Here is a 26,372-nt window from a genome sequence, read left to right as displayed (position 1 = left end):
AGGCTTGCAAAAAATGTGATAATTTCCAGGGGCGTATTTAAAAAAATGAATTTGATGATGGTCCTGGAGAGACGAAACGTTACATATAAAAATTGATTGTCATTCGATAGAGGGCAAAAAGTGGCCAAACAAGGTTGAAATTAAACAAAAACGGATTTCCAAAATTTCGTTTTTTTTTTCAAATATTTCGAAAACTAATCACGTTAGTCTTGATTTTTTAAAGGCATAATGTTGGTCCCCTGATTACGCAACTTTGCCCCCATTTAAGCAACTTCGTACCTCTTACCGTTTCCGAGGTCCCTGTAGTGAGAAGCGAATTTGTAACAGCCTGTATAAATAAACATTATTGAGTGAGGAAATGAAGAAAAACTAAAATAAAAACGATGTTTTATTTAACAAAATAATATACATTTGTATAGTAATATATCAATTATTATCGACATATATCGCATCTGCAATCTCTAAGTATAAAAATTTTCCTTTTTATGATTTTGTTATGGCAATGGCTTTTAAGACGTGGGATTTATGCATTGTTTAATTAATCCATTATCAAACCAATTATTTTTTCCATGGTAAATCATTTTAAATTGAAAAATGGAAGTAATCATCCCTACGATGTAACTTGCAGTTTAATTAATATACTCGTCAAAAATTTAGTCAACAAAATCATTAATGCATCTCAGTCTCACCGCTCTTCTTCTTCTGCATTTCAAATTGCTCGGCTTCCTCAATGGTATCGGGCAGCTTGCAGTCCAAAGTCTCCGGCAGTTTATAGCACAGCAAAGCTCCTACGAGGGGCACGATCCCGAAAATAACCGGCGGAATCCAGGGCTCCACTGTGACTAACGTCGCTACGAAGGGTGCGATCATAGAGCCTATCCTCGCACACATAGAAGACGTACCCACCCCTATGTTGCGTACGACGGTGGGGAACAGCTCCCCCGAATAAATGTACACCGTGGGAAACGAAAGCGCCAGGCCAAACATGCCGATGGTGGACAAAGTGGATTTGATCCAAGCTGGATCGGAGGGTACGAAACCTATCAGCAACATGGCTACGCCGGACACCACGTTCCCCGCGATCAACGTCTTCTTTCTGCCCCAAGCTTTGGTGGACCAACATGCGAATAGAGTGCTGGGGATTTGTATAACTGCCGACAAGGCTACGTTGACGAAGATGTTCCCTCCGAGTTGTCCGATGAATTGCGACACTCCGAAAAAGCACAAACCGCACACCGTCCAGTTAAAGCAGATAGCAATCGTGTACATGCGCATTATGGGCGTCCTTATCAAGTCGATGATGTTGCCCTTGCTTTGTTCTACTTCCTTGAGGTCCTTGTGGGCGAGATACTCCGTCACGTCTTGTTCTATGGTGTCGGTGGGCAATTCGTTGCGTTTGGCAGCCTTCTTCAGGACAGCGACGGCCTCGTCTTTCTTGCCCACAGCTAGCTGCCACCTGGGGGACTCGGGAAGGACCCAGTAGTATATTACGAGGCACAGGGAAGGTGCTGAAATTGCCGCTTGGAAGTACCTCCAGTCGCGGAGGAAATAGGAGATGAGGGGTAAAATCAGATGGCCTAGGTTGAACGGGATTTGGTAGAGAATGCCCAAGACTGTCCTCCATTCAGTACCTGGGGAAAAAGAGGATGTCAGTTTTTTTCTTTTTTATTAATTTATCACGTGTATTATACATTGTATCCGGAAATAAATAAGATTCAAGGGTAGTTCCCTTGATTGAAAATAACGATCCATCTGTAGTGGCCCTAGAACCAGCGACAAGATCCGATATCAACGTTTTACTTTTGCATGTATCGATACAAGTTTTATTTTTTTGTACTTGTATTGTTTGCATTTGCATATGTATTCATGATTATCAAAAACCTCACATCTGAAATATTAGTAATAAGAATGCCGAAAAAGGTATTTCATCTCGAGTAGAAAATACTATTTTTTCTACTCATATGTGATATGTTATTTTATGTTTAATTTATTTCAAAATAATCTGATGCAGAGCAAATTACATATTATTTTTTTTTAGAGTAGTTTTTATGACACTGGTCAAGCTAAATGATATAATTTATTTCAATGTTTTTTATTATTACATATTTTTAAGGGTGGTACACAGAAAAAGTTCCAAGAAATTGAATTTATTGGAGGGGATTAGTGAATTATAGTCCACAGTACAGGCCCCCCCCTGGAAAGTTGATTACCACATACTTTATAACTCATGAGGAGCTTCGTTTTGACGAGTTACTTTTCCTCTGCTTTTCCACTCGGAAAAGTCCAAAAACATGGCAATTTCCCGGGGTCTTGAAAAGTCAAGACCACATTTTTTTTTTAGCTTAAGTTACTCGAAATTTTGTTGCAAATGCCGATTTAAATTTGTCCGACAGAAATTCTTCCGACATTGACGTGTCTACCGGCCGAAACATGTCAAAATGACAGGGTATTGAAAATCAATTACCACATAGGTAATTTTTAATAAAATTAATTGTAAATAATTAATTGAGTCAAAAAGTATTGTTGTCCGACAAACTTCAATATGAGTTTTTTCAGTCCGACAGCTGGAAATCGGAATTTTCCCGGGGTATGATAAATCGATTACCACATGTCGGACAAAAATAACACACAATAGAAGTGTTTTTTATAATAAAAAATTGTAATGTCCGACAAAAATATATCCGCAAATCGTCAGTCCAACAAAAAAAGATGAAAAAAATTTCGTAAAAAATATATATTATAATTTCTAATAAGGTATTTTTATGTATTAAGCAAAATTCCATATAAATAAATATATATTTTTCGTTTTATTCTTGCAATTGTAAATCTCTTATTCTCAATTTAGCGAAATAAATATCGAGAAAAGAATTAAACGATTTCAAAAAAGTATGTATGGGGATAGATATGTGGTATGGTGTAAAAAAATTATGCACAAAAGTTTTGGGTTTTTTTTTAGAAAATGGAAAATTTTTGTAAAGAAAAATAACAAACGCGAATGAAGACTTGAAAAAAAAAATGGATTTTTATATCAAGTATAATAGTATGTAAGTTAATTACTTTAAACTGCCCGAAACAGTTTATAGTCATAATCCTTTTTTTTCCTATGGATCCTCAAATGCATAATATGTTGATGTGATGATTTTATTACAAAGAAAGAGAATCGCTCGGATGGTGGTGACTTTAAGTTGCCCATGATGGTACTATACTGGTTTACTGCTAAACCTGTTATAGTTGATACTACTCATGAAAGTAACATGAGGTGGGAACTTTTAAAGTATTATAGGAGAAAATAGTTTGAATGTGTTGAATTTTGTATTTATTAATCGTCTCAAAAATAACTTCATTTGTTTATAACTTTAAAATTTTTAAGCATAAAATAAGCAATATTATAATTATTTATTTAAAACAGATAATAATTTACATATTAATAATTAATAACCATTTATAAATATGAAATTTTTGGAGTGTAAAAATTAAATTTCATAACGACTATTGATTTATTGATTTTTTAGTAATTTGCGGATATTAAATCGTCGGACACTTATATCACTATTTTGTACAGTAAATTTAAAAGTGGGAAAAAATGAAAATTAGATATGTGGTAATCGATTTATCATACCCCGAAAAATTCAGATTTCCAGTTGTTGGACTGAAAAAACGCAGCTTGAAATTTCTCGGACAACAATACTTTTCGACTGAATTAATTGTTTACAATTAATTTTACTAAAAATTACCTATGTGGCAATTGATTTTCAATACCCTGTCATTTTGGCATGTTTCGACCGGTAGACACGTCAATGTCGGAAGAATTTCTGTCGGACAAATTTAAATCGGCAGTTGCAACAAAATTTCCAGCCAGAAAAAAAGATGTGGTCTTGACTTTTCAAGACCCCGGGAAATTGCCATGTTTTTAGACTTTTCCGAGTAGAAAAGCGGAGGAATCGAGAAAAGTCGCAGAAGAAAAGTGTGGTAGACTCGTCAAAACGAAGCTCCTCACGAGTCATAAAGTATGTGGTAATAAACTTTCCAGGGGGGACCTGCACTGTGGACTATTACTTTAATAGGATCTTGCACTAAAATCTAATTTCTTTTAGGACTGCATAAATTTGTAGTCTATCACCGACAACAATAAATGGTGGTAAAAAAATAATAATTTCTTTGATGCTATAAATTAATTATAAGTAGATGTTTAAAAGTATGTAAAAATGTAAATTTTGTCACGTGACCTAGAACGCATTGTGACGTCATTTGTGACCGACACACCTGCTTCTTGACCGTCTTATACCTTTATAACCTTTATTAATTTCCGGATATCCTGTATTAAGTGTACATAATAACCAAATATTATTTTCTGAAGAATATCTCGTCTTATTCCTCACCTACTAGTTCCATGACTAAAACAAAGCTAGTCACCATGGTCCCTCCTGTTGCTAGAGCCGCCAGAAATCTCATTATCAGGAAGAGGGTAAACCAAGGTGAAAAGGCTGCTGCTAAACCAGAAACCGCTTGGAGTATTACTGCAAGAACCAGGGGATTCCTCCTACCAAACCTGTCAAAAGGAGGTGAAAAATACTTAATAAAGTGTGTATAAATTTGTTGACCAACTTGTATTAAAATTGATTGCTGAAATATTACAAGGTAGGTACTTTATTAAGACTACTGGAACGTCAAAAAAATAAAGATTTACCTGTCTGATAAATATCCAAATACCATATTTCCGAATAGAATTCCCAGCATGGTTATAGTTTGGGCCAAATTTGCCAAATACTGTTTCTGACACACCAGATCCCATTCTATAGCGATCGTGTTGGTGAAAATAGAACTAGAAAAGATTACAAATATTACATACAAGTCATCGAAGAACAACTATAAAATAATCATTATAATTAATGATGTAAATAAGGAAAATATGAAAGTATTGAAAAATATCCATGAACAAGAATTAACTATATACTTACACAATCATTATAAATTGATTGAATAGTTTTTAATTTTATGTGTTATGATTTTTTCGCATGTATAGGATCTTAGATAACCGCAAGCTATAATTTTTATATGATAATTTTAGCAAAGTTGCATTAATTTTAATTATGTAATTTTACTGTGTAAGATTACTGCAAATTAGCTAGAATACAATTTCATACAATGCTTCAACTACACAGAAGGTTTATTGGAAACAAAACTACGAAAAAAATTCAAACAGTCAGACTAATGTTTACAATTTTTTTATAAATTGCCGTATACTTAACAGTATACAATTTTTTTATGTAACCATCATTTATCTAGGATGTAACCACTGCAACATGGTATTTCCCATTTCAAATTTGGCGCTCTAAAACGTCATATTTTCTGCTACGCCTGTGATTGGTCGTCCTTTTTTATTTAGCACTTGCGGCTCTTACACACGGACGGTATTTTGCCGATCGGCAAAACAACCGACTAAATTTTAAATTACACATAGTTAAATACATCTTTACACACAAAATCGTTGCCGGCAAGTGTGACGGTCGGTTGCCGATCGGTAAAACAACGCTCGTATGTAAGAGGGGTTAGCTTTGTTCTTAGTGCATTAGAATCAGTTTCCAACAGTCCAACGCAATTGCATTTGATTCGAAGCAAATAATTTTGAACCTTATGTGAGGATTATATCGGAATGCGCATGCGTCTGATTGTTGGAAACTGTTTTGGTTTAAGGCGAATTTACACGATGCAATTTGGATGTACATCCAGGATGATTCGTCTAAGGTGAAACCGATAGCGAAGGGGCAGAACTGTTTATCTTGGATGAAATGTTGTTGATGAAACGTTATTTACATGGTTTCATCTTTAATGAATCATCCTCGATGTACATCCAAATTGCATCGTGTAAATTCGCCTTTAGATGAAATGTTGATGAAACGTTATTTACATTGTTTCATCTTTGATGAATCATCATCGATGTACATCCAAATTGCCTCGTGTAAATTTGCCTTTACATAAACATCGATTTCTTTTTGTTTAGTTTTAACACTTTTAACTAGTTTATAATAAATTTTATTATTTTCCAATAATAATAATAATAATTGAATTAATTCCGCATCAAACCGTTTCGATTTATGCACCAGTGGCTTTTCCAAAAAAATTGTTATACAGAGGAGTTGTTGTTGCTTTTGCAATTTATTTCTGGGCATCTTGTATACGTATTTATGGTTTTTAAAACCATAATTTTCCAAGATTCTTTAATGATGTGGTTAGTATAACTACTAAAGGTCGTTGTCAGTGAAACCATATAAGAATAATAAAATTCTAATTTAATATGCACTAGCAAAAGTAAAATGAAGTGCATATCTCAACTCGAAAACAATATTCGGCGTTCTAACATAATTGGCAATGTTTTCTTTAACTTTCTTAAACAGCAACTTACCAGCTATTACCATTAAAAAATTGTAGGAACAAGAAATGCAATATGTGTAAATAAAACTGCAAAAAGAACAGTTCAGTAACAGAGTAAAATACTGCAAATAAAACTGGAAATATTTCATTTCGTTTAAAATCATTTCAAAAACGCCACTGAGCGCGGACGTCGCAAAAGTAAGCCAATCAAACTGTAGAAAGTCCAGGGATTTACCAACGTAGCATATGACGTCAGAATTACTCTCGGAATTACTCTTAAAACCTAGATCTAGATGTTTGAACGAATTTTGATTTTATACAGGTTCCCTGCTAAAGCAAATTAAATTTTTCAACATGCTTTGGCATTTGCGTTCCATCTACGGCCAAATATGATAAGAACACCCCTTCTCTGGCATTTTTCTATTATTACACACTTACGTATCGAAAACGTGACTGGAGCAATTCGACGAGCACTTGTCGGTAATATTCTCCGCACAAGTGAAGGTGACTGGAGGGGCCACGAAAACGATGCTCAGCTGGTGCCAGGCTACCGGAAACTTCACCAGGAAAATTATAAGGCACACCCAGATATGCCACCGCCCCAATACCCCTATGCACTTCTGGATGATGTCCACGTCAGCCTTGTCCTTCGGAGGGCCTTTCTCGGTTCCATTTTGCACTAAAAATTATTATTATTATTATTACAGAATACAATAACAAAGTACAACAATTTATAAATAATTAATAATATACATTACGCTGAGAGAAATCAATAATAAATATGTTTTGCTAAGATATATATTATAATAGCAATTATTGTTAAAATGTCATATGCTAAGCTTAATAAAAATCATTTTGCTGACACAATTTTACACAAGAGTGTATGCACATTTTTATGATAAATAGGTAAATTCTTTCTAGCATTTTTTCACTAAATTTAAGTAATCATAGTTGACAGGCAGACGCGAGAACTACATTATGTAGTACATCGCCAACATTGCAAAAGTTATAAATTTTGGCTTATAATTTTTTTTTTTTTTTTCTATTTAAAATGTTAAGAGTAATAAAGTGTGATATGGTGACATTGTCCAATTATAGACGTCTTGTCTTTTATTCGTAATTTTTTAAATATGAAGGGGAAATTTAAAACCAAAGTTAATAATAATTGAATGCAGCTAAGTGCACATAGGTAGTTATGTTAAAAAATTACTTATTAGTGTCCAAAAAATCACTTATTTATAGTAAAAAAACATATTTGCTGGTATATTATAATAGGATGGCAACCTAACAACTTAATAGGCGTCATTAGTATAGTCTGTTTAGAAATGAAAGAGAGTAATAAAAGCTTATTGTGTATGCAAATCGTAAATAAATGTAGTACTGGTGCTTATATTCAATATTTTTATATTATGTATTATCGGTATAGGATGAGGTGTACTTTTAAAAAAACTTTGTGCGATCGGACTGTACTAAATTGTAGCAGGTAGCTAAAATTTAATCCCCGACAATCCGTCTTTGTCTATGCCGCTTCAATTTCTCGGTCCATTTCTCTTATAAGTAAACAATATAAAAACAGCATTTCAAAACATGAGGCTACTTTAAGCATCATAACCGGGTTAAGAGGGTTTTTAGTAATTCAAATAAAATTATTCAATATTATTATCAAAATATTTATTTAAATTTAATGAATAGACTTTTATTCCACACAAAAATATATGTATTTTGAAAATTCAAATTATGGTGAGTAAATGTAGTGTTGTATAAATGTACAATAAAGAAAATAAAAAAGTAGGTATATTAAAATTCATCCTCTGAATATTCTGATGAATTATCTTCGTCTCCTAGATTGATAACGATAGGTTCCACAGTAACGTCAATTAAATTATCGAGTTCCCACATTTTCTCCTCTTCTTTTTGTACATGATGTATACATCTTTGCCAGTTATCTGCAGTTACTCGTTCCAAGGAATTTTTTAACAAAATTTTCACGTCACTTAATTTAAACGTCGTATTATTTCGCGCTACATCTCCTTTTACCTGCGCCCAGACTAATTCGATTGGGTTAAGTTCACAGTGATAAGGTGGTAACCGTAGTACCGTTATTTGGCGATTTGTTGCCATTTCATCGATAACATATTTTTTCTGATCTTTATTAAGATTGACAAGTGTCAAAAGTTCCTTTTTCACCATATTTGTTTCAAAAGAAATGTTTTTTCCGGATAACCATTGAATTATATCGGCTTTCCTCCAAGCAGTCGTAGGCGTCCGCTCGGTCTGCCGTGAATGGTAACTGGCATTATCCATGACAATTACAGACCCCGGAGGAATAAGATCCAACATCTGTGTAAAATACTCTTCGAAAACATCTGCGTTCATGTCTTCGTGATAGTCACCTGTATTTTTAGATTCAAATAAAAGTAAACCGCCATCTACAAAACCACTGGCACTACCTATATGTGTCACTATTAATCTTCGCCCTTTACCTGAAGGTGCCTTGAACCCTGTTGAAAGTCCATCCAAAAATGCTTGTCGAAAACTTTTTACATTTTTATCTTGCCATACTTTTGTTACAGTATATCCCTCGTTGACCCAAGTTTCGTCTAGATAATAAATATTCCTCCCTTCGTCACGGAATTTTCTAATTGATCTTAAGTAGGATCTTCGCCAACAAATAATTTCATCTTTATCGATAAGAACTGACTTCCTGTTCTGCTTTTCCCAGCAAAAATTCAACTCTCGTAAGACGGCCCATAATTTGCTTCTACTGATTTTTGGCAAATCGTTGTCCTCTGAAAGTTCACTTAAAATTTTGTTTAGCGTTGGTATTTCTTTTTTAAAATAAAATGAGTGTACTTTTCTGCGAATGACATTTTTGAAGAAATCATCTATAACGACTTTTGACCTCCCTGTAGATGATTTTGGGGGATTTACAGTATCTTGTTCATTTTTTGTTTCCTTTAAAAGTCTGTAGATAGTCGATTTTCCAATCCCTGTAATTTTTGTTAGCATTAGTGTTACCCGATAATTACCTGAAACGAAATATTACCACGCCCATGACCGGTTCTTGTCTCGGGGTTTTATTACTCTCTTTCATTTCCAAACAGACTATAAATTTTTTTTTATTGTAACAGCATCACCTTTCTGGAGCCTACTTAACGCAGGTATTTTATTAGGGTTAATAAATTTCTACTCATAGCTAAATGATATATCCTCAGTTTAGGTTAGGTTTTTTTGTTTGACCTTGAAAATAACGACATCTCGTGAAGATTTCAAGAAACATAAATAATAACTACACCTTATCATATACCAGCTGTTTGCTCATCTCAGGAACAATCCTACATTGTTAGTATTTTTTGGAATAAAGTGAAGACAATAGTTTCTATAAATTGTTATGTACAAGGCAGTATTTTTTTTACCGTCTTAATTCTTCCACTTCAACAATCTCCTTTAAGATTTTAGTAATGGAACCAGTTTTTCTGTTCGCCACAGCAAAATAATTGCTTTCAGTACCAATAATATTGTTAATAGTTACGTAACGCCGAATTCTTTTAGATGACGCAACATTATTAAATGTATAATAAAGTTCCTATGCGTTTCATACCTTTGACATTTCCAGCAAATATGCAAATTTTTGCTTATACCTATATAGTTTAAATCTGTTCTATCATATCGTCAATTATGTCGAAGTCAGTCAGTTTAAAAAAAACTGTGATAGATCAGAACATCGAGTTTCAGGAGAGTATTTTGTGACAAAAAGAAGACAGTAAATTATTTTCTTCAGTAAAGTTACTGATTTCTTAAAGCAAACTGGATCACCAGTTCCTATCTGCAGTTTTGTTTGGTACTAGGAGGCCACCAAGGATATTTAATTCCATGAAATAGCCAATTGTAGCGTTTTATACTTATTGAAAACCTCTGTTTTCTCTTTGTCATTACAGCTGACGTGCTATTTATGCTCAAATTTTCACCTTTAATAAGAATCGCTGGTCGGATATTTAGAAAATCATTCGATTGGAACGAACGACTTTAAAAACGAGGTTGTTAGTTCATTACATTGTTCAACTATGGATGTGGCACATTAAACTAAGCATGCAGACGAACATGATATATTATTACCACGGCGGATATTTAAATTGAAAAGTACCTACAACTCTGTGGCTAGCCAGGGACTTTTGAATTGAATAGCTTTGCTCTTGTTAAAAAGAAGAAATAAAATTCGTTCCTACACTATTTGAATTTTGATTAATGTACCTATTTAAACACTGATAATGATGCAAATACGTTACAGTATTATTATTATCATTTTAATCTTGCTTTGATGTTGGGTTAGATATTAGTGGTTTAGTTAAAAGTTGATAAAAGGCCAGACAATGTTGCGGCTGATTACGAAGTCTGGCCTTTAACTAAATAAAGCACTAATATCTAACCCAACATTAAAGCATGGCTAAATAATAAAGCGATATCTTATATCTTTCATATATTTGTGTAGGTATCTTGATTAGGGTATTTCCAGTAACGTCCAACAATATCATGCTTTGAACAATACCTACGCAGGTAGGTGTTAACGACGATGGTGATACTAAAGTTTTAAGAATGTTCTCTAAGAAGCTGATGCAATTAGTTCTTTATTTAAAGTGGGCAAAACCGAACAAATATTTAGAAATTACCTACTTACTTTATTAGAATAATTACAAAATTGCTGTAGAATTTCTTGGAATTCCGTTTCTTTGAAACCAATCATGAAATTTTAAGAAATATCCACATTTTATTTTTTTGTTAGATACATAAAATATTAATTAGTTAGGTGAACAGTTTATTATCAGTTTTTTATCAGCCAAAGGAGCACTGGCCTACAGTTTTACCATTTCTTACAAGTCCCACATTTTACTCATAAAATGAAATATTTCGTAATTTATTAATTATTAGCAATCTGATTTACCTGACTTTCTACGTAGAGCGGCAGAAATTAGGTGCAAAAATGAAAATCAGCGACCGTATCTCGCTAATAGCGGTTTAATTAGCAAATTAATTAGGTTTAACGAGATATAATAGTTTATTAAGAAAATTGAGAATTCTGTGACATCGATTATACCTTCTAATTCGCATAATTAGCTAAATTAACGTTCCGCGATAATTTCCTCTGTTAATTATTGTTTCCAGTTTTAATAGTAGGCAATAGAGGTTATACGAAATAAAACACAGACATGTTACCTGATCTACACCTACACTTATACAATTAAAAAAAATACGTACTTTAAACATTAAAGTATGCGGTATACTTTTTACAATTATATTTTTTTATATATCTATTTATCTTCTTGTTGCATCAGATTGAATTACGTCATATTTCACTCATAAACACTTGATTAATTATTAAAAATATTATTTTGTTATATTGGACTATTATCATATTATTATATAAAAATACGAATTAAAAGACAGAACATGTTAAATGAGTACGTTAATAATACTACATCTTTTTACTTTTCTTTCTTCCGAGTCTTGCATTTAATTGTATTTCGTAAATTTTATGTTCGAGTTTAAACCAAGATGGTAAAGGTAGTTTTAATGGTTTTAAATGTAAATATTTATAAAACTGTTACACGCAGATTCCGTTGACCAGATGCCGTGGAAAGAAAAACCAGCTTATTTTTAGAGTAAGAACATAAATTGGGACCACAATTTTTATGTTTCTGTAAAAAGCTGACTGGACTGAGGTATACCATTTCTTACAGGCGCTGAAAAATATGAACCTGATCTGATTTTTCTTTTATTTAAGTAAGTTAAGTATGGTCATATTCGTATGTCGCATATCAAATTTTCTCTCAACTTTCCAATCGGAACTACGAGGCCGTCTCCAAACTCCAACCGCTCACGCAGGGCCAATGACGGCCACATCAGAAAATCAAGTCCAAAGGAATCCAAACTATATACGTTCCATGAGAAGCAGAAGGCGCGGTGCGGAAAATACTATTTCTAAATAACTTTGCAAAATTTTCGCTGAAATCGCCAAGAAGCTCCCAGCCGCCCCCAAATTCTGATGCCGCAGCAGACGACACCGCCGAAAAAATCACCTCAGTTTCGAAAGCTGAAAAGTTTTTCGAATATTATGAAATTCGAACTGGGGCTTGATTTTTGAAAACAGGAGAATTAGTTCATTAGAGAAAATTACGTCATTTTCTCTTGACACGCAGATAATGTGATTTTTGAAATTTTTTTGTGGAATATTTTCTCTAGATATCAAGAGAAATAATTCCACAGGGTTTTGTCGGGGGAATTGGCGTTTTCTCCGAATAGTTTGAATCCAAATGTCATCTCAGGTGCGTAATCATTTGAAATTTGTAATGGATCCAAATAATTTATTATTAATTCTAAATATAATGAATAATTTGCAAGCTGCAGAAATTGTAAACCATCCGCGACAACATTAATTAAACCATTTAAAGTTTCAGCAATATCTGACCACTGTTTTTGGGCCTTTTTGTGAGTGAAAGTAGAAGAAAACTTTCATTTTAAAAAGTTCTTCATTGTTTCTAAGCATTAATTTCTTTTTTGCGCTTTCGACGTGAACGAACGCTTCATCATAATTATAATAATATTAAATTTTTTGTGTTTTCAAATATACTTCTATTCAAATTGAAGTTATATTAAATTACTACGAATATCATGGAGATGTCTAGTCTCCCTGACGAATATAATGACATTTACAAAACAAACTTCAAAATCAAATCAAGTGACTAAACATCAGGGTCGCCAATAATGGCACTGAAATATTGAAGAAAACTCTGCCCGCTGATTGGTCAGTTGCAAATATATCCTCGACATACGGCATAAATTAAATTCTCTAGAGAATTGGATTCCTTCAACGTTCAAAAATAAGTGTTTAAGTTTTTAAGAGAAATTTGTCAGGTGAATTTTTTCTCTGGAGAATCAGTTCTCCTGTTTTCAAAAATCAAGCCCCTGGGGAACTACGAAATAAAACTACGGTATCACGCCGACTACAAGTCGATCATCAGTTCCAGACGGCGATAAGATGAGAGATGAGTAAAATCCGGAGTCCAATTGCCTAAATATTAAGGTGAACTGCGAACCCAACAAGGACTGTGATTGGACGTTTACCCTGATAGGCGAGCGGTTCACCCCTTAAAAAAGGCATGAACCGACTAAATTTTTAATACAAAAACCTACGGCATGAAACTTTTTTTTCTTTATAGTGTATTTTTCTGATAATTTACATTTTTTATATATTTTTCGACGTAGTCAATTGTTATAAACAAAAAAGTTGAAAAAAAAAATACTCACCGGATGGCTTTGAAAATGGTTTAAATTGTAAAATGGACCAAAATAAACACTTTTTGCTCTTTGAGAAAAATTCGAAAAATGCTTCGTTTCCAAGATATTTACAATTTAAAGTGAAAAAAGTGACGAAATCGACAAACTTTCGGAATTTTTTCTCAAAAACTACTGAACTGATTTTAATTTTAAAAAAAGCATAATAATCGGCAGATTTTCTACTTTAAGATAGTATATTTTTTGGTATGGGTCAATCATTTTATTGAAGGTCTAAAGCGAGCAAAAAAAGTCTTAAAGAAAATTATGATAACACTTCAAATTAAAATTTTCTTTTTACAATATCTTGGATTAGATTATATTTACAATAGACATTATTATAAATTTTTTAAATCGATATATGTTAACAATACAAAAGATCATTTTGTTTGGTTTTGTAGCCGGAATAAGGTTTTTGCAAGTAATTAGTAAAATTTAAATATTCGATTTTTGGTTTTATAAATGGCTAAAATTGACTTGAAAGTTATACCAAAACTAAACTAAATAAGCTTTTTAAATCGTAAAATTAACCTAATAATAATAATTGACCTAGCGGTCTCGAAAAATAAAAAAGTTATTGGATAATTTATTGTATAGGATAATTATTTTATTTTTATTTTACAAAAATATTAAGAGCAATAAAAGTATATTAATTTATTTTTTATTTAATTTTTAAATAATAAGTTTTTCGTTATTTTCTACAAGTTCTTGAGTTGAAATAAGCGTTTCATCATCAATTTCGGATGGAACATTCTGACATTCATCTTTAAGTAAGGCGCTAATTTCGAACAAACTTTTATACTTGACGAACAGGCTAGAGTTTAGTTATTTTATTTTTGTATAATCAAATAGTATAATTGTTTAAAATATTGTAACATTAATAGTAATATAATTCTAATCATAAATAATAATTATATTTAATTATTATAAATGGGATGCCCCAAGGGGAAGCTGCCCAAAATTAATAGGTACTCATAGAAAGTCTCGAAATCATTGCTAGGCAAGGCAAAGCCTAAAAGAAGTAATTCTCGGGAAAAAGATATTGAAAGACGACAGTATCTACTCCATACGCTTCGTTAATATTTTTTACCAAACCAGACGACCACTTTGACTTTCTAAAAGTAATCAATTTGACACGGCTTGACTCCGTCCTGAGTGGAAGCTCATACTTAGTCTAAAATTCACAGGTTTTAATTTTCCGACCGTCAAAAAGTAATAATAAAAGCCAAATAATAATTTCGTTAACAATAGTTCAAAATTGAGCGCATTTAACGTCTGATTTATCCTTATAAAAATTTTCATTTCTCATTTAAAAAACTTTTTAAATTGGCTCCTAAAATTGCCTTATAAAAATAATTTCATTCCATTACAGCGGGGTCACAAGAGCGTTTATTTTTCCGACGCACGTTTTACGCGGGTAGAACGTTGCTGTATCAGTGACATCGATGTAATAAATAGCTATCCTGAATATTATTTTACGCATTTTTTCATATTTGAAGAAGTATAATGAAGATAAAAGATAATAAAGGTATATGTCTATCATATGTCATATACAGGCAACTAAAGCCTATCTTTTCCTTGATATTTAAATTTGTAAGTTGTAACAGTTCTAACACAATCTGTTCATATAGCAGATGGGTATCTCGAGTCAAGGTAATGTTATTTATTATCAAGTGCATTGTACCTGTATTCACGGAACTATAAAATGAGTAAAAGCGAATTTTTAAAATATTTCCTATACTTCTTTAGTATTTGTCGCAAATTGATTACAGCTATTAACGTTGATTAGACGCCAAATTGCATTCCATCTCCTTATTTATCAAGCTGGCATTGTTGAAAAATGACAAAACTAAAGCTCTAATTCATCGTTTTGGATGTTTTTAACATAAATCTATTTGGTTGCTGCATTTAACTAATATTCTCAGTCAAATTTTTACGACGATTCTGTCACAAATTAATAGTTCTCATAAATATGTGTGGTAAATCTTTTTTTCACCGTAGAGGGTTTAAAGTTAAAAAAGTCATGTTTTTTTTAATTATTTTAATTTTTAAACGATTATTAAAAGAAAACTTGAAGAGTAATTAAAATTCCTTGTTGTAAGCTCCTGTTTACTGACGTAATCCTTAGAGAAAAAAATGGTTAAAATCGCGTTTTTTCGAACAAAAAATGGTTAGTATCTCGAAAACGGTAGATTTTATAGAAAAGTTGAATATGAACATTTTTGTTCAGGATACCCCAAAAAGCCTATAAAAATGTATTTTGAGCGAAAAAATCGAAAATTACGAATTTGTTTAAAAAAAATTGTTTAAACAATTTTTGACCATTAGTAACGTCTGGCAACATGCGAATATGTTTCAAGGGTCATTTTTTAGTAAGATTATGAAAAAAAATCGAATGAGAATCATGTTCCTAGCGGGAGCAACGATACAGCCTGGACTAATACTTATAAAACATACCTACAATATAATATACAAAAAAATATAACATAATATATACAGGGTGAGTCAGAAAGAATGGGTCAACAATAAGCTGGAGATACTAGACACCAAAATATTATGTTTGAGCTCATCATGCCTTATACGAATGTCGTTGGTTTTAGAAATACAGGGTGTTTAAGGTTTAAATTTTATTTTGAAATTTCTCAATAATTGGGAAAGTTTTAATAGCATGACTCTGAAAATTGGTACTAATGGGTTTTTTGGTGTGAGAATTATGAATTTGAAGCTTATTTTGACGTTGCTCCTAGAGGGCGCTAGTTCCGCCATATTATTTAGGTAAATCAAAACATATTTTTTTTATCTGTTGACCTATGCTTAAGAAAAGTTAAAAATCTAAAAGAACGTCCAATTCTACATAAAAAATATACTCTTGTTTAGGTCGCCTAACTTTATCGGTTTCTAAGTTATTTGCATTTAAAAGTTTCAATGTATGTATTTTGTGGTGATTTTTTATTCTCAATTATTGACAATAGTAATAATAACAAACCTTAAATCAAATGCTGGATGTGTCCACCACCTACCTCAATACATTTTACTATACACTCTCTTAAATGTCTCTGAATATTAAACAAAATGTCCCTATTATTTTTAAATGCATTCGCGGCTACTTGTATTTTCTGCCGCAACTCCTCAACAGAATTAATTTCTTCCCGATACACCACATCCTTCAAGTTTGACCATACTGAGAAGTCCAGAGGGTTTAAGTCTGGACTTCTCGGTGGCCAACAAAATTCACTCCCACGGCCAATCCACCGATGAGGAAAATGTTCATTTAAATACTGGCGTACCGGCAAGGCAAAATGTGGTGGCGCACCGTCGTGCATAAACCACATACTTTCTCTTAAAGCGAGTGGTACATCATCTAGAAGCTCGTTTAAATTATGTTGAAGAAAGTTTAAATAATGAGGTCCAGTTAGATTGGGTGATAATTCAAAAGGTCCTATGAAAAAACCAGAAATTAAACCACACCAAATATTCACCTTAAACTCATGCTGAAAATGTTTTTCTTTTACAGCATGCGGATTTTCGGAATCCCACAAATGATTGTTCTTCCAATTGAAAACTCCCCGTCTAGTAAATGTCGCCTCATCGGTAAATAGAATCCTATTGAGGAAATCTGGGTTTTCCATTTGCATATTTTGTACAAACTGAGCAAATTGTAGGCGAGCTGGTAAATCTTGAGGCAATAACTGCTGAACCGGAGTATAATGATATGGATGGAGCATTTCTTTTTTCAAAATTCTACAAATGGACGATTGGCTTACCCCCGTTGCCGCACTTAACCGACGAGTACTCATACCGGAGTTTTCTGAAACACGAATTAAAATTTCCTCTTCTTCATCGACTGTGATCGATTTTGGAGTACCATGGTTACTTTTTGGTCGAAAAGATCCAGATTCGCCTAAGCGGTTGTAAAGATTTCTAAATAGTTTATAATTAGGTTGCAATCTATTTGGGTACATGTGTTCATATCTTCGGGCCGCCGCATGTCCATTAAAATTAGCCTGGGCAAAAACACAAATCATATCACGCATCTCACTGTTTGAAAAATTATTATGTCGTGGCATTTTTTGAGCACTAACTAACAATTTTGAACGAATAATAAAATCACACGCATGCAAAATACGCTAATATTTATTGACATGAAAATTTGACACAAGCCTACTTAGAAAAGAAATAGCAATATCGACGCTTGAAAGAAAATCACCACAAAATACATTGAAACTTTTAAATGCAAATAACTCAGAAACCGATAAAGTTAGGTGACCTAAACAAAAGTACACTTTTTATGTAGAATTGAACGTTCTTTTAGATTTTTAACTTTTCTGAAGCATAGGTCAACAGATAAAAAAAATATGTTTTGATTTACCTAAATAATATGGTGGAACTAGCGCCCTCTAGGAGCAACGTCAAAATAAGCTTCAAATTCATAATTCTCTCACCAAAAAACCCATTAGTACCAATTTTCAGTCATGCTATTAAAACTTTCCCAATTATTGAGAAATTTCAAAATAAAATTTAAATCTTAAACACCCTGTATTTCTTAAACCAGCGACATTCGTATAATGGCATGATGAGTTCAAACATAATATTTTGGTGTCTAGTATCTCCAGTTTACTGTTGACCCATTCTTTCTGACTCACCCTGTATAGTATTAAAAATATAATCATTACAGATTTCTCCATTATTATAAGTTTATTTTTTAAATATTCCTAAAATTTTGGTTTATAGTTTATAACGCATAATGAATTCTAATCCTTAAATATAACCTAAGTACAAATTCTTTCGGAAAAGAATGACACGGATGACTAAAAGGTAGTATTTTAATTAATTCAAGAAATGTGCTACAAATGTTATTTTTTGTGGATAATTGTTCAAAATTATCTTGAAATATCTTTTTAGTGTTACAAATGAGCTCAACAAAGTTATCGTTTGGCATTTCCAATTGTCCAAATAAGGTATCTTCATTTTCATTATTATATAAAATAAAAATAAATCAACGAAATTATACTCACGCCTATGATTGCAATTCTTACGACCCGTTGTCGCTACTCGCCTGAACAAACGCCAAAGCCGTATTTTCCGCTGAAAGGCGGGGCATAAACGCTGCGCGACGAAATCGACGCTAACCGTTCCCGCCAAGACAGTTGGGGAGCTATATAAGCTGTGGTAATACACCGTAGATTTAAAAAGATCGAATGATTTTATAAACACGTTTTTGGCAAGTCCGACAAGATGTTTTTAATATCTTTCAGGTAGTCTTATTTGTAAATAATAAACAGGGTGTTTCTTAAGTAGAGGTCAAAAATCCAGGGGCGTATTCTGTGGCCAAAAATAAGGGTTTTTTGTTATATAAATGTGGGGTCTTAGGACAGCCATTGTCCAGCTACAGCGTGTCAAAAATTAAAAAAAAAAATCAGTTTCTAATTTTTAATTTCTAAAACGTTTGAGATAATTTAACCAAATTCGGCGTGCTAAATCGTTAGCATGACAGTGGCTATGAAACAAAAAATTACCAACTTTAGAAACATACCAGTGGTGGAGGTGTGCATATCGTCGATGATTATTAAGAATAAGAAGAATTATTAAGAAGAAGAAGAATATACAATGGCGCATATGGTGACCTATTTTATTGTAACATTATACAAGGTGATATATATTGTTTTGGCAATGATCGATGATAGTCACACCTCCGCCCCTGGTAAGTTTCCAAAGCTGGTAATTTATTGTTACATACCTATTCTCATACTAAATATGCACACCGAATTTGGTTAAATTATCTCAAGCGGTTTAGAAATTACAAATTAAAAACTGATTTTTTAAAAAATTTTGACACGTATCTGGACAATGGCTGTCTTAAGACCCCACATTTATACAGGGTGAGTCAGTTTTTTGTAGACAAACTTTAACAGGAGATAGAATACATGTTTTTGAAAAGAAAAGTTCCTATAAACATATGTCGTAGAAGGCTTCGTTTCCGAGATACGGGGTGTTGAATATATTTTTTTTTCTCGAATTTTCATTATCTTATATATAAAATTCTCGTGTCACAATGTTCGTTCCCGTACTCCTCCGAAACGGCTTGACCGATTCGCATGAAATTTTGTGAGCATATTGAGTAGGTCTGAGAATCGGCCAACATCTATTTTTCATACCCCTAAATGTTAAGGGTGGTCCACCCCAAATTTTTTTTTTATTTTTTGGACAAAATTTTCTGTTTTTATTTTTTCATGATTCAGCATTGAAAAATACATACAGTTCTAAATGTTCACCCTTATACGATCAACCCCTGATTTTTAATGGCGATTTTTATATTATTTTGTTCCATCCACAGTTCCACAAGATGGCAACACAACGTTTGCCGGGTCAGCTAGTAATTTATAAACGAATGCTTAGATTTTTTTCATGTTTGGGAGATAATGTCTATTAATTAAGTGGCATAAAACAAGCGATAAGAATGTTCAAAAACTTGCACAGTGGCGGAATGGAGGGGGTGCTCAACCCTTTCTTAAACAGAACTTCTACGCCAATGACTATTTTTTTAAAAAACTGTTATTTCATTATCTACATACAGTTTAACAAAAATAATGTCCCTTCTTCCGTTTCGAAATTCCTGTGCGTTTAAGAGTTATTTTGATTTTTAGAGTTTGATGTGGTACTAAATTAAATAATTTATTTATTATCAATTATCTGTTAAATATTTAATTATATCAACGAAACCTACCTAAATATGGTTTGTTAAGGATTCTAAAGGCCGAAATGTCTTATTCTTTTTCTCTTTCCAATGTAGTCAAAATAAATATTTGTTATATATCAAGCCATACTCAAATACAAGACTTTTATAAGTTGAAATCTGTTACATTACATACATACAATACATTATTGTGCCGTTGTCAAAAAGTTTTAAGAAGATGTTACTTAAATATTGTTCTAAATTCAAAAAATTTCTCCATAAACGTTTACATCAATGTTCATTCAATGTTTTTTTTTGTAATTTAGTTGCAGTACATTAGTATTTACGCAGCTCATAATAAATATAAGGATTGTGAAAATTAGTGTACCTACTAAACATATTTCAACTTATAAAAGTCTTGTATTTGAGTATGACTTGATATAACAAATATTTATTTTGACTACATTGGAAAGAGAAAAAGAATAAGACATTTCGGCTTTTTAGAATCCTTAATAAACCATATTTAGGTAGGTTTCGTTGAAAGAATTAAATATTTAGCCGATAATTGATAATAAATAAATTAATTTAGTACCACATCAAACACTAAAAATCAAAATAACTCGGAAACGCACAGGAATTTCGAAACAGAAGACGTGACATTATTTTTGTTAAACTGTATGTAGATAATGAAAATAACAGTTTTTTAAAAAAATATTCATTGGTGTAGATGTTCTGTTTAAGAAAGGGATTGAGCACCCCCTCCACTCCGCCACTGTGCAAGTTTTTGAACATTCTTACCGCTTGTTTTATGCCCCTTCATTAATAGGCATTATCCCCCAAACATGAAAAAAATCTAAGAATTCGTTTATAAGTTATAATGAAAATTCGAGAAAAAAAATTATATTCAACACCCTGTATCTCGGAAATGAAGCCTTCTACGACATATGTTTATTGGAACTTTTCTTTTTAAAAACATGTGTTCTATCTCCTGTTAAAGTTTGTCTACAAAAAACTGACTCACCCTGTATAACAAAAAACCTTTATTTTTGACCGAACACGCCCCTGGATTTTTCATCTCTACTTAGGAAACAACCTGTATAAGAGCAGTACTCATACAATTTTTCAAAACAATTTCCAGTTCGAGCTTACAAATGTTAGTTGAAAATAATACTTTATTCTTGTCTTGTAAAAATATGATGCGATTCGTGGATATATTCCCAGTAAGTATTTTTGTTATTCAGGATTTATAACGTTTATTCATATTGCACAATATTATTGCAAGAAACAGAGGTTTTTTATTCATCGTTTAACCACAGTAATTCTTATTCTTATGTTAACACCACCGACTAATTTCTATTCTAATGTCAGCACTTATTGTAACTTGTAACCATTTTAAGCCTTCTGGTTTATAATGTAGTAATACTTTTGCTTTCCCTCCTATTTTGAATACATTTTGCAAACAAATTATATTCGTACATCTCAAACTTACAAATAGATCTAGGCCTAAATATCAAAGTACTGTTTAAACACTAAAACACCGTCCGAACCTAACATTTTTGGCATTATTTGCATTCTATATTTATGATGCAGGAAGCAGCATACATCATTTTATGCAGCTTTCAAGGATTTCCTGGTATATGTGGAAATGCAGTTGATACCCATGTAATCCAATGCAATTTGTGACCCTGCAACTCCGATATAAGTATAACGATTATTTTATGTCAAAATTCAACAAGAATAATTCATTTTATCTCGTTTAAGTAGTATCTGTCGCATACAAACGCTCAAATGGCGTTACTGCAATATAATGTACCGATCACTGCAGCTTTAAGAAATTCAATATTTTTTCAAATTGCACTTTAAATATGTGTACAAGGCAGCGCAGTTGTTCTGGGTATTATATCTTCCAGTTTATTGGAGGGGGCAAATCATTTTAGACTCCTGATTTTTTTCGATTTTAAAATAACATGTCAGATAGTCAAAAAATAGTTCAAAAACTAGTTGTTTTACAAAAATATATAATAATTTTTTATTGGAAATACTATTTTAACAATGTAAATCCTCAATAGTTTCAAAAAGTTTATTCATACAGACATTTTCTGAGGTACGAAAATGCAGCGTGTTTAAATTAACATAAATAAACTTGTTTCCTTAAAAGCTCCTTGAAAAGTTTTTAAATTTCTTACAGATTTCAATATATCAATAAATTACCGAGTTTACGCTTTGTTTTTATTTTTGCAAAATAGTTCCTATTTGCATCCTTTCACTTCAGCCTAGTCTTCCATTTTTTTTGCACACTTTCGAATTGATATCTACTAGATTATAAATGTCATGGCCTACTTATCTTTTAAAATCCACATAAGCGGTTAAAGTCTGCTTTGGAATCAATTAATAAACAACAGTTTTTATTAATCCAGCCAGAGATATGGTCAAATCCTTTAGACTTTGTACTTTTTTTCGTGAAATTCGTAAACAATTCCGTATAAATGTTATGATTCTGGAATCTACGATTATATTTACGGTGGAACTAATTCATTATGCAGGAATTCGATCTGTGACGGTAGTTAAAATATTTGCCAACCACTTTCAAATAGAAAAATTAAACAATTGATGAACATGAGGTATTTTTTATGTAATCCTGTGCTGTAATACCTAAAATAGGTTAAAATTAAACGAATCAATATTTATGGGGCTTTGAACAAACTGAAATTAGCTTTATGATGGCAAGGGTGAATTTACTCAAAAGACAATAGTTATCATATACTGCGATACTTTCAATTATTTATGTTTTTGCCAGGCCCACTATTTATGTTGGAATTATTCAATATACTGCTATGAGGTCTGTTTTTTCTCAAGCATTTTACAGGTGCGGCAAAAATGTATTTGAGTTTGGAACAGTTGAACACATAACTCACCGATTTTGATTGTGAAACCAACGAAAATCAAGGCTTATGAAGTGCGTTTTTATTTGGCCTTGTTTGTAATCTAATAATACGGTAAATTTGCGGAAAATTAATGTAATTTTTTTAATAGTATGGTTCAGAAAGTAGGTACATATTTTTTCTTGAACTGAACTGTATTCGAGTATTGCATTTTAACAAGATATACTTACAGCGTTAACAATTTAATTGTAAAAATGAGGCTACATTTTTCTATTACTATTATTTTATCTAAGCTGTCTAAAGAATATCAATATTAACAAACATTTTATATTTGAATCAATAATATTTAAAAATTTACGCCTTAATTGTTTTGGTACTTTGTCACGTTGCTGTCATAAAAACAATAATAATAATTTGGAAAGATTAAAATATGTTGAGCGCCGAGGCAAATAACAATACGAAAAAAAATAAATCAATTCCCAATAGAAAATAAAAGATATGGTATACAATATGTCACATTAACAAATATAAACAAATTGGCGATAAAATTCAAACGAGCCCTATAGTTTTCCCGATTCAAGATTTATCAACTTTGTTTAAAGAATTTTAGATGCACAGTAGATAATTGGAATACTACAAATATAAATTGATTACTTTTAACTACGACAAAATCAGAACAAAAACTAAAATAACATTATTAAATTGGTTGAACTGAACATAATTATGTATCTTACTCGTCTTACTCATGTCTTTCTCCTTGGAAAAAAATCCTTCAGCTCTATTCCAAAGAACAACTTTCGAATTTGGCGGCCTAGACCTATCGCGGAAACACCCGTCCGATTTTCCAAATCCCGAGTGCTCTGGAAACAAAAGAACGGCGCACGCGACAGTCACGGCCTTCTTCGGCCAACTGATAGTGGACTCGAGCGGTACCGCACTTTCTCCAACTTCTCGATCTCGGGGAAATCACCACCACGTGCTGTCCAATCAGTCCAGAGGTCCGCCACGAACGGAACAACGGAGATTTTAATTCAAACAGAATCCCCCGCGTGATTGCGGACTCCTCGCTTAATCAAGATCACGGAGGTGCATGTTTGGAGGGTGGCGGGAGGTTATTCGAGGACATAATCGCTACTACAGTATCATGCGGAGATAAGTCTGGATGGAAAAACACTGCTGGGGTTGGAGTACACGCAAGTACTGGCATACGATTTATTTTTAGGCTTCTGTATTGTTTTGAAGATAGGTTGTATAAATATTTGCTTGATTAGCTTTGTTTTAAGAGAAAAGTCCAGTGGCGGAACTACCGTACAACAGGGAGCTGTAGGGAGAGGTGGTGACCACTTCATAATCATGAATTCCATTGTTTTTCCAATCACTGACTGTTCGAGTGCAGTTACCCATAGGTATAGAGTAATAATTTTTGGGGAAAAGAAAGAGTAATTAAACAACTGGTTGAAAAAAAAATGAAGTGAATAAGAAGTAGATCTTATTTGTGGAAGGACGAAATGGGCGGTGACTATTAGACGCCTTCATTATAGCCATCTTTCTCTATCGCACGGATTTCTATGACTTTCTTTATCGCTCTTACGTAACGGCCGATGAACCATGAGGACTTTCCGACCCTGTATAGGTATTGTTAAGGTTGCCGTTACTACTTTTAGAGATATTTGTAATTTTCTATTTTTTAGACACTTTTTCTCGTGTCAAATAGGCTATGACCAAAAACACTCAAAACAATTAAAATAACTTGACCTTTGTCAAGTTAGTGGTCAAATTATTGTTATGTCTGTAATAGGTTTTGCTGAAAATTTAAATAAAAACTGCCTGGGGATCGTTTAAATTATACTTATGAGGATTATTTTGATTTGTTTGTTATTTATGGAAAAAAGCAGTAGATTTTCTACATATTCTTGAAATTACTTTGTTAACATTTTCCATAAATAACAAACAAATTAAAATAATCCTCATTAGTATTATAATTTAAACGATCCCCAGGCATTTTTATTTAAATTTTCAGCAAAAACTATTCAGACACAACAATAATTTGACAACTAACTTGACAAATGTCCAATTATTTCAATTGTTTTTTGAGTGTCTCTGGTCATGACCAATTTGACAGGTCTGATACGAGAAAAATTGTCCAAAAAATAGAAAGTTGCAAATATATCTAAAAGTAGTAACGGCAACCCTAACAATGCTTATATGGCTTGAAAGGAAATTTCAATCTGCATACGACAGAGTAAAAATATACAGGGTGTCCTATTTAAGTTAACAAAGTTATAGCTGTTTGAAGTTATCAAAATGTAACAGCAAACATAAAACACCTAGTATTAAATGTTTTAATTTGTTGGTATGCCATAATTTAGCGTTACCTATGCCCTTTACAGGTACCGCTTAATATCACGCTCCTGAAAAGAGTTACTAAAGTCTGTTTAGTAATGAAAGAGAGTAATAAAAGCTTATTATGTATGCAAATCGTAAATAAATGTAGTACTGGTGCTTATATTCAATATTTTTATATTATGTATTATCAGTATAGATGAGGTGTACTTTTAAAAAAACATTGCGTGACCGGGTTGTACTAAATTGTAGCAGGTAGCTAAAATTTAATCCCCGACAATCCGTCTTTGTCTATGCCGCTTCAATTTCTCGGTCCATTTCTCTTATAAGTAAACAATATAAAAACAGCATTTCAAAACATGAGGCTACTTTAAGCATCATAACCGGGTTAAGAGGGTTTTTAGTAATTCAAATAAAATTATTCAATATTATTATCAAAATATTTATTTAAATTTAATGAATAGACTTTTATTCCACACAAAAATATATGTATTTTGAAAATTCAAATTATGGTGAGTAAATGTAGTGTTGTATAAATGTACAATAAAGAAAATAAAAAAGTAGGTATATTAAAATTCATCCTCTGAATATTCTGATGAATTATCTTCGTCTCCTAGATTGATAACGATAGGTTCCACAGTAACGTCAATTAAATTATCGAGTTCCCACATTTTCTCCTCTTCTTTTTGTACATGATGTATACATCTTTGCCAGTTATCTGCAGTTACTCGTTCCAAGGAATTTTTTAACAAAATTTTCACGTCACTTAATTT

General features: G+C 32.4%; 1 protein-coding gene across 3 annotated transcripts in view; it reads right to left on the bottom strand.

Annotated features, from left to right (window-relative positions):
- Nucleotides 1–370: 370 nt before the first annotated feature.
- The window catches only part of LOC108906879 (organic cation transporter protein), a 29,639-nt gene continuing 3,637 nt past the window's right edge, over nt 371–26,372 (bottom strand). The window contains exons 1-5 of one of the 3 annotated variants that reach the window (XM_018710315.2): nt 23,991–24,367; nt 6,811–7,051; nt 4,688–4,822; nt 4,380–4,549; nt 371–1,631 (exon numbers count right to left, since the gene is read on the bottom strand). In XM_018710315.2, coding sequence (XP_018565831.1) covers nt 670–1,631; nt 4,380–4,549; nt 4,688–4,822; nt 6,811–7,051; nt 23,991–24,003 — 1,521 coding nt within the window. In that variant the 5' untranslated portion in view covers nt 24,004–24,367 and the 3' untranslated portion in view covers nt 371–669. Of the gene's footprint in view, nt 1,632–4,379; nt 4,550–4,687; nt 4,823–6,810; nt 7,052–23,990; nt 24,368–26,372 lie in introns of those variants that run through there. The other 2 variants (XM_018710316.2, XM_018710314.2) reach the window with 2 other exon arrangements.

Source organism: Anoplophora glabripennis, unplaced genomic scaffold, assembly GCF_000390285.2.
Source record: "Anoplophora glabripennis isolate ALB-LARVAE unplaced genomic scaffold, Agla_2.0 scaffold144, whole genome shotgun sequence".
Classification (NCBI taxonomy): domain Eukaryota; kingdom Metazoa; phylum Arthropoda; class Insecta; order Coleoptera; family Cerambycidae; genus Anoplophora; species Anoplophora glabripennis.
Note: the sequence above shows the minus strand (reverse complement) of the source record. Positions and strands in the feature narration are given on the sequence as shown.